Source organism: Hippocampus comes, unplaced genomic scaffold (assembly GCF_001891065.2).
Source record: "Hippocampus comes isolate QL1 unplaced genomic scaffold, H_comes_QL1_v1.1 scaffold310, whole genome shotgun sequence".
Classification (NCBI taxonomy): Eukaryota; Metazoa; Chordata; class Actinopteri; order Syngnathiformes; family Syngnathidae; genus Hippocampus; species Hippocampus comes.
In genome coordinates, this window is record NW_017805990.1 from 806,904 (window position 1) to 816,414 (window position 9,511).

Sequence of the window (9,511 nt, forward strand, 5' to 3'; positions counted from 1 at the left end):
GCGCACAGGGGCCTGCTCTGTTTAATCTGAAGGCCCCGAGCAAATGTAATTTACCTGGCAATACAGCTAGCTGAAATATGATTGGTTAAAAACTCTACCATAATAAATAAGTTATTTATCGAGTGGCTTTCAATGTTATTTAAAACAACATTGAAAGCCACTCGACTAAGTGGAAATAATATGACGTAAAGAATACAGAGAATAATTTTGTTTACATATTTATGAAAATAAAATAACAAATTAATGTTATTTTCAGAAAAGTAAATTTACTTTTCTGAGAATGTTCAGGCCAGCAGAGAAGGCCTTGCTGGCCCTGAGGGTCCGCCACTGGATTCTAGGTACTTGAAGATTCTTTTGTTGTTGTACTGAGTACATACCCAAGTCAAGACTTTTAAGACTACCCTTTACTTTTACTTGAGTCATCTTATTGTTAAGCAACAACATTTTGGCTACTCTACCCACCTCTGTAACTATATGATTAAGGGATTCATTGCTGAATCACTGACGGTGTGAATGTGAACGATTGTCCTATTTTATGCTGTACATGCCGCAAAATGTTGACCAGACGATGCTAATGTTGACAATGCTTTTTTATCAGTGTCTTGGTGACCAGTCAGCAGCCCTGGTTGGTCAGATGTGCTTCAAGGACGGCCAGACCAAAAACACGTGCAGTACATCACGCCCAAATTGTCTTGATCTTTGACTGCTTATTGCAATTGTTGCTGTTTTATTGGATCTTTTTTTTTATTGTCATGTAAAGGTATGGGACGGGTTGCTTCATGCTCAGAAATACAGGGAACAAGGTATGTGATGAACAGAACACAACTTAATGATACGGTCGTCATTCCTATTCTGTGTTTGTGTAGTTAACGTTTTTTTTTTTAATTTCGCCAGCCTGTGATGTCTGAGCATGGCCTGCTGACCACAGTTGCCTACAAAATGGGACCAGATCAGCCTCCTTGCTATGCACTAGAGGTTTGTGAGTGCTTTGAATGCCGATGCTCATGTATTCCATATAGTTCAAACTCGTTTGACTGGTTTCAGTCTTTCTGACAGGGCTCAGTGGCCATTGCTGGGGCAGTAGTTCGATGGCTCAAGGACAATATGGGCATAGTGCAGTCCTCCGCGGAGATCGGTACGTTGCTTGAAAATCAACTAAGCGCAATAAATGTTCTTTGTTGGACCTCCTCATTTGCCAGCGATTTTTTTTTTCTTGTACGTAACAACAACATCCCGTTCCAGTCGAGCATTTTCTCTCACCCTCATTTCAGAGAAGTTAGCGGCCTCAGCAGGGACATCTTATGGCTGTTATTTTGTACCTGCTTTCTCTGGGCTCTATGCCCCTTACTGGGAGCCCAGTGCACGAGGGTGAGATATGCGCTGCTGACTGTGATGTGACCCTGAGTTCTAAGGAAAAGAAAGCTTCATTGTTTTTGTTCGGCCTTCTTTTTCAAACATACAAATCGGTTTGGGGGCAGCGTCACTGTAATTGGGTTGATCCCCTTTTCTTTGTCTTTTGCAGCATCATCTGTGGCCTCACACAGTTCACCAACAAGAGCCATTTGGCTTTTGCTGCGCTCGAGGCCGTTTGCTTCCAAACCAGAGAGGTAGTAATAAGCTCTTGTTGGACTTTCTCACCCACAGCTGCAGCTGTTGTAAAAGTGCTTTATCAAGGTGTATTGTATTGTTTTGTATGACTGATTAGCCAGACCCACAACAGAACCTTTAGCCTCTATATTATTCTTTTCATACTATGCTAGATTGTATGATATATTAAAAAAGCAAGTTGTATCCTAATAGAAAGTGATACAAAACCAAAAAAAAGTACATGACCGAAACAACCAGACTGCAACGCCTCTCAGCAGCCCAAACCATTCCATTGGTGGTGTGATAATTATAATATTGTCTTTATTCTTTTCAAAAATGTCTTAAAAGCAAACAAAGTGTAGTATGCTTTTATTTGGCCTAATTTCAATCCACACTGCAACATATGACCTGTTGTTGCATAGCCTTTAAGGAACAAAAGGCTGCGAGTTCTCAGTGACAGCATGAACATTCCAAAGCTACCGATAAGTCGTGTGGTCTGAGGAAGTAGACAATATAATAATATCCTTATCTAAAGTTTTATTAGGCTGCACGTGCCCACCTTGGCAACACCCCATGGCCTTCTGTCACTACAGCGGATAGGCTATCCATGACGCAGAATGACACGTTTCAAAATAAGAATTACAAATAAAATTAGAAGCAGAAGGTGAGGCCAGAGAGGGATGATTTTTTTCCAAAGGTCATGGTCATAATATCATGCAGATAGTTTTAGCATGTATTACAAAAAAATGTTGTTTTTTTTTTTTGCTGTTTTTTTTAGGGCGGTTGGGGTTGGTTATTTGTCTTTCAAACTCCAAACTTCCCCTTAAATGTTAACAAAAACAGGCCATTTTATCAATGTTATGTACCCATTAACAAGATTTCAGTGATTTCTGAAAGTTCTTAAGAGGCCTGGACTAATTGTATGACATTCTTGTGTATCAGATTGTGGATGCAATGAACAAGGACAGTGGCGTCCCTCTGGTGCAGCTGCAGGTGGACGGAGGCATGACGGCTAACAGGTTGCTGATGCAGCTGCAAGCTGACATCCTTGGCGTGTCTGTCGGTACGTCTTCCCTGAAATTTAAAAAGATCCTCCACCGTTTTTACAAAAATCTTGTGAACAAAATTAACTTGAAATATTCCAATTGAAGAAAATGAAACGTTTTTAAAAACAAATATTTATGATGAGCACGTGTGCCTCATGGTGCAGACGCCATGGGTTCGATCCTGGCTCCGGCCTTCCTGTGTGGAGTTTGAATGTTCTCCACAGGCCTGCGTGGGTTTTCTCCGGGTACTACGGTTTTCTCCCACATGCCAAAAACATGGCAGGTTAATGGAATACTCTAAATTGTCCCTAGGTGTGAGTGTGAGCGCGGATGGTTGTTCGTCTTTGTGTGGCCTGCGATAGGCTGTCAACCAGTTCAGGGTGTCCCCCACTCCTGGGGTAGGCTCCAGCACCCCCGCGAGCATGAGGATAAAAAAAAAAAAAAAAAAAAAATGGATGGATAGATGGATATTTATGATTATAGGTTTAGAGCAGGGGTGGCCAACCCGCGGCTCGCCAGCCGCATGTGGCTCTTTGGCTGGTTCAATGCGGCTCCCGGGCTTTCACAGCGTCGAAAACACCTTGGCAGCGGCGCTGCCATTCAAACAAAGGCGCTAAATACGCAAAACGTACGACGTCAGCCGATCATCAGTCCCGTTACTTGATTGACATAGAGGGCAACCAATCAGATAACTGAATCATGCACAAACAACGGTGCTAAGCTTGTCAGCGAATTACCTCTGATTTTAAGGCAGGGGTGCCCAATACGTTGACCGCAATCGACCGGGAGCCAGCGGACTGGTCCCAAGTCGACCGCAAGGGTGTGTGTGTGTGTGTGTGTGTGTATATATATATAAATATATACAGTATATAGCTATATATAGACATAAAATGGCTATATGCGCACTGCTTCGCTGGCAAATGCCCAATTAAAGAACAGTCGGTGACCACTTCAGATTGACACTTGCACCTCTTCAGTTTCACCTGATTTGTTCTGCATAACACTTTCTAAGTAAATTAACAAAGCAACGGACCCTTGAAAGTGTGCAGACAAGAACGCAGCTTGTCGTCCTCCTGCAGCAATAAATTCATCACAGGATCGTTTTCCATCTCAGTGCTTTTTCTACTTTTTAAGCAACATTTGTTTAAAAAATAAATATTAACACAAAATAGTGGAGGATCCTATAAATATCATGACACAGAAATCTCAGGCAAGAGAACAGCTTTATACTCCAGCAGTTTCCCACAGTCCCAACACAAAAGTAGGACACCTGGACACTCACAATTGCCAGAAACTGTGTTCGCCGCCACTCCCCTTTGTCTTTTATAAATGCCAGCTCACTGCTTTACTAAACAGGATCATTGAGATACATAACATGAGTGAATTAAACAAAAGTCCGGTTGCTGCGTAACAGCTTTTTGTGTGTGCTTGTTCCCTTGATGTTCCAGTGAAACCCTCCATGTCAGAGACGACAGCTCTCGGCGCTGCCATGGCAGCAGGGGCCGCAGAAGGGGTGAAGGTGTGGAGCCTGAGCCCCAGTGACCTTCCTCGTATCACTTCTGAAAAATACGAGCCTCAGATCAACTCCGATGGTAAGAAAGAAAAACCCTGAATAAAAACCTGTCAACCATTTTACAACAAGTAGCTCACCCCACATGTGTACTCCTCTCAAAGAGAGTGAGTTCCGCTTCGCTCGCTGGAAGAAGGCTGTGCAACGATCCATGAATTGGGAGACTACAGAGTCAGGCTGCGGTGACAATGGTATGATATCTTTTGTCCTGGATGACGACCAGAACAGTGACTCTTTATGATTCTTGACACTTCATCTTGAATGCGCATTCTTCCTGCCAGGCTTGGTGAAGGTGAACAGCATCCCCTGAGGGCTCTCTCCTCCACTGCCCCCAACCAGACTGGACCCCTAAGGTCTGGCATTTGCTTGTTATTCTTCGGGCTACTTGGTTTGGGTGTTAGCAGGACCTTAAGTCTTCTCACACCTCAGCGCAACACCTAAGATGAATGTGATGCTCCCGACCACGGCACCAATTGTGAAAGTTATTCGAAAGAACATGTCACAAACCTGCAGAGATCCTGAGTGATGTGTGTTGCGGGATGAAAGAATACTGCTGCATAGCTGTGTGTCGTCTTTTCTCATGCGAGATTCCAAGTCATTTCCAATCTTTTTTTTTTTTCATCAATGGACGCTACTGCTTCTAGTGTACTTTCAAACTTAAGCTTTTAGCAGACGTGTGCGCATTTTGAGCATGACATGTTTGATCCACTGGCGAAAGGACACCCTGAATCTCTCCTCTTTCATCTATAACTGCTTCAAACAACAAAGTGTATGCAGAAAAGTGGTTAAGAATGCATGACTGACTGTACGTGTCTTCTGTGTTGTTATATTTTGTTATTTTATGTTAACTGTTCTGTAAGGCGCTTTGTTATAGCTGCAGCTGTTGTGAAAGTGCTATATCAAAATGTTTTGTACTTGCATTGTTCATCATTGTTGCTTTCCTTTATCTTCTCTTATTCTTTTTCCTTTTGCTTTAACCCCCAGGGAGCCAACAGTAACCGAAATGTGGCACAAATTCTACATGGATGCGGCCACCTCGGAGCTGCCACATTACTCTTATCGCACAGATCCAAGTTGGAATGAAGAGTGGAAGCTGTGAAGCAATGAGAACATGTTTCTCTTTTATTTGGAAAAAAGGAACACTTCAACCAATACATGAATTTTCTAGGCATGGTTTTGGGGGTGGGGGTGAGAATGGGTTTGGCTTGTGGGAGTCACTTTTGGGGCATTTGTTGTCATGAGTTTATGAATTGCAAGGGGCTGGGGTAGCAACTGAGCAGTTGAGGCGAACCTGTATTCATCTATACTTTAATCAGGAATGATTGTTGAGTAGAAGGAATGGAAAATGAATACAATGCCATTTCTATCCGGTGTTAAAATGTATTGTGAGATTTATCTCAAGTCTTTACGACACACGAAGACTCAGATGTCACAATTTATGAACTCAATCATGTTGATAAGTGTTATTTAAAAAAAGATAGCGATGACTGATGCATATGAAACACTACAGTTCATTGAGTACTATATATAACTTTCAGTTTCCCTGTGCAATTAGATTGACAAGTATAGCTATTAATCCTCTGATGGAATTTACAGATTCCTGTCATGAAGACTTTTGTCACCAACTGCGTCTTATGGATGTAATGATCTCATAATCAAAAAAGCACAATGAATAAATTCATTTTCAAAATGCAATGTTACTTGAAATTTAATATTTCAATCAAATGCACGTTCTTACGTTTTGTGAACAAATTTATGTCATCACACAAGCATGGAATTCTGCAGAGCTACATATAAAATATTGCAACAAAATACAATTCCTACAAATTATGGTGAAAACAGGACTTTCCCCATGATGACAAGAGCGCCGTTTTTCATGACGCTCCGACAAGGAACCAGTTCAGAGATTCCAATCATCTGATTAACGAGAGAACTGCCTTTTGTCATTAAATCCTTTGTTGACGTGCTTAAAGATTTTGGCCTTGTGCACATTCTTGGATTTCTGGTACCCAAAACCACCACCGCCGCCTCGCTTTTGCAGCTTTGCGCCTTTACTGCCGTGGACGTCTGAGGAAAAGAGCTGGGTTAAGGAAAAAAGGTGGTTGAACTATTTCACATTGCTCTGCTTTTTTGCTCAAGACAATCAAAGTGTCATAAAAGTAGGCCTGCAAATGTAGAAACGGTTCAAGATTAGGACAGAATTCTCAATTCGTGATACATTTGACCCACATGAAATATGACGCAAAAAGGATACTGAGATCGACGTAAGGTGGGACTTTGAATCCAAACGACAACGCCACCATAAGGAGGTTCAGCGTGTTGACGCTGTAGATCTGCTTGAGCGAGTGAGAGTCGTAAGCTCGCACATAAGACTTGTAGGCCTCTTGGGCTGACTTGTGAAGATAGTAGTTCTTCTCAATCAGTTTCTCCAACTAAGAAAGACCATTTCAAATGACGTCAGAACATGACACCTCATGTACCCAAAGCACTAGATTTCTTACCTGGGACTGGATATCTGAGATTTTACTCCAGGAAAACTCAAACTCACTCAGGGGGACCTGGAGAACACAGCACGCTTGTTTTTAGCCGACTGTCATGAAGTGTCACAAGCATGGAGGCCATCAGGCAAGCTGGGAACATGTACCTTGGCTTGCTTGAGGAAGCGCAGGAATCCAAGCTCCTCTGGTCTCAGGATCAGAAGTGCGTGCCCTCTGCCATTGATGCCTCGAGCTGTTCTGCCCACTCTGTGGATGTATTCCTGTGGGTGCAACGTTACTCTAAGTTTGTAGAAGCTTGGGGAGGTTTGAAAGGAGAATTTTGAAGCTGCCCCCTCCTCCACCAATGACGCGTGTTTGTTGAGTTGAGATGGCTAATATGCAAAAATCTAATTTCATGTACGTGGAACCCTCCCACCCTCCAAAGGCTTACTTCAGCTGTGTGTACTGCATTCAATAAGGGTGTTTTATTTTTCATGAAACACGCTGCTGCATACCCTCATTTGCACTGAACTCTTAGGAAAGACAAATCCATTAGGTAAGATATTGGGTTTTTTTGTGTGTGTGTGTGTGTGTGTGGGGGGGCTTTTTTTTATCTATTTTTGTTGTCATTTCGAACAATTTCATTCAACTATCAAGGAGGGCCAGCATTCCGTTCTTAATGCGATGACAAAAGCCAAACTTGTAGGTAAAAGCTGGCAGATGGCGAATCCATCATTAACCCTACGATCATGCAGTAGTAAGTCATAATGGCATCGAACAGTGGTATGAAAAATACTTGTGGTATGAAAAATAACTTGCAGCACGACATTCTTATGACGCGATGCAAACATGCTCACCCTGTGCCATTTTGTAACCCTGAAATGTATATTAGATCAGTGCTGTGTTAAACGTGGGATAATTTTAACATAATAGCTATTATAGAGAGATAGATACATATAATAATACACTAAACTACACACAGAAAACTGCACATTATTAGGCATACTACACTGGGGTGAGATTGCAGAAGAAACCTAAGTATCGTGTCATAGTCATCATGAGACCTTGGGGTCATCTGGGGGGTCGTATTGGACGATCCAGTCCACCTCTGGGATGTCCAGCCCTCGAGCTGCTACATCGGTACAGAGCAAAATGCCCGAATCTGCGTTGCAGAACTGGAAGAAGGTGGTGGTGCGTTTGGTCTGCTTCTGCTTGCCCTGAGCAGTGGAGAAAGTGACATTGACAGATTGGCTACGGCAGATGACGCCAAGTGGGAGTGCAAGGTCATGTGCAGTAGGTCACGGCTTACATGGATGGCCATTACAGGGAGGTCAATGTAATTGAGGAGCTCGTAGTGGAATTTCACCGACATGCAGGAGGAGAAGAAGACCATGAGCTTCTTCTTGCGGTTCTTCTTCAGGAAGGTGAAGAGCAACAAGAAGCGCTTCTCCGACGGACACACTACATAGCCCTGCGGTTGAGGTGACACTCATGAAGAAGGAGCCCAGCCACGTCAGTGAATCTGTCGCACCACCGACATACCTGCTCCAAACCATCGACGGTGGCCGTGTCCTTGTTGTCATCCACTCCAACATAGAGAGGCTCTTTCTTCAGAGAAATACGAGCCAAGTCCTCCACCTTCCGAGTCTGGGTTGCCGAAAACAGCATGGTCTGTCTTTTCTCTGAAGAAAAGACGCACCGACACTTATTTACTTGAATTTCAATTTGAAAGTACCATTGATAAATACACATTTTACATTGCTATACAATGTTAGAAAAATTGACAAGCCGAATGAAATACAATACCATAGACAGAAGTCACCACGTTTTCCGAAAAACACACCAAAAAAAAAGCTTACTGGGCAGAAGCTTTATGATCTGCTTCAATTCCTCCTCGAAGCCCACCTCCAAGATGCGATCAGCTTCATCAATAATCAAACACTGCAAGTTCTTGAACATGAAGCCAGGCGTGTTCTGAGGATACACGGCAAGGTTGACAAGGAATGAAAAAGGAAACGATACATACAATCTCAAGCAACGATTCAAAACCCCAAAAAGTGGACAAGATAAATAGAAATGCGGCAACATGGAATTGTGATTCATCACCATGGCACTTGCAAGGTAAGTTTGAAGGTTTCCTCAATCCGGGCGAGATGGCTTCTCTGTCCAACCAAACCTTTTAAAAGTGTGTCTCTGATACTAGCACGAAAAGACAGCCATGTTGTTACCAATCACTCATTCATATTAGGCCAGGGTAATTTTTTTTTGTCCCCCACATAAATGTGTGTGATTTTTAATTTTTTTTTTTTTAAAGATTTCTCTTGTTCCCGGCTCTTAGCCTGCTTATATGAACTGTTTACACTGAAGACAGCAACGAACAGAGAGGAGGTAGTCCACGAAAGACTTGGGCTAAATAATTAATCAAATTCAAATTTGACATCCGTATGGTAGTTGAAGGTAATTTTCAAATTACAAAGGCTAGAATTTGTTAATATATTTTAGGTGTGTACATTTATTTATTTCGTTATTCATATAGACCAGGGGTGTCAAAGTCAAATGGACGGAGGGCCAGATAAAAAATTTTGCTGCAAGCCGAGGGCCGGACTGATCGAATGTTCATTGAAAATTTTAAAAATGACCACATATTGTTTATTGAACCAAATTTAATTGACTGAAAACCTAACAAATACATTCCAATATGGTCAGATAAATAAAGCAACATTTTTTATGGCTATGTCAGTAAACTTAAATTTTCAACAGGCACAAAAAAATTTCCTTTGTATAAAAATACCCATAACATGAATGAAAGAAGCCGATATTATTCAAGGCAC

General features: G+C 42.2%; 2 protein-coding genes across 4 annotated transcripts in view; one reads left to right on the forward strand and one right to left on the reverse strand.

The window, feature by feature from the left end:
- LOC109528955 (glycerol kinase-like) overlaps positions 1-5,855 on the forward strand; it is a 24,839-nt gene extending 18,984 nt beyond the window's left edge. For 2 of the 3 annotated variants that reach the window (XM_019892045.1, XM_019892044.1), the window contains 11 exons: positions 599-666; positions 761-803; positions 895-975; positions 1,057-1,135; positions 1,272-1,368; positions 1,523-1,607; positions 2,530-2,650; positions 4,082-4,225; positions 4,308-4,394; positions 4,485-4,556; positions 5,188-5,855. In XM_019892045.1, coding sequence (XP_019747604.1) covers positions 599-666; positions 761-803; positions 895-975; positions 1,057-1,135; positions 1,272-1,368; positions 1,523-1,607; positions 2,530-2,650; positions 4,082-4,225; positions 4,308-4,394; positions 4,485-4,513 — 834 coding nt within the window. In that variant the 3' untranslated portion in view covers positions 4,514-4,556; positions 5,188-5,855. The remainder of the gene's footprint in view (positions 1-598; positions 667-760; positions 804-894; positions 976-1,056; positions 1,136-1,271; positions 1,369-1,522; positions 1,608-2,529; positions 2,651-4,081; positions 4,226-4,307; positions 4,395-4,484; positions 4,557-5,187) is intronic. The other variant, XM_019892043.1, reaches the window with a different exon arrangement.
- The window catches only part of LOC109528954 (ATP-dependent RNA helicase DDX18), a 10,315-nt gene continuing 6,106 nt past the window's right edge, over positions 5,303-9,511 (reverse strand). Inside the window, exons 7-14 of the mRNA XM_019892041.1 lie at positions 8,540-8,654; positions 8,223-8,362; positions 7,990-8,151; positions 7,745-7,897; positions 6,848-6,961; positions 6,705-6,761; positions 6,458-6,635; positions 5,303-6,270 (exon numbers count right to left, since the gene is read on the reverse strand). Of these exons, the coding sequence (XP_019747600.1) occupies positions 6,125-6,270; positions 6,458-6,635; positions 6,705-6,761; positions 6,848-6,961; positions 7,745-7,897; positions 7,990-8,151; positions 8,223-8,362; positions 8,540-8,654 (1,065 nt within the window). The 3' untranslated portion in view covers positions 5,303-6,124. The remainder of the gene's footprint in view (positions 6,271-6,457; positions 6,636-6,704; positions 6,762-6,847; positions 6,962-7,744; positions 7,898-7,989; positions 8,152-8,222; positions 8,363-8,539; positions 8,655-9,511) is intronic.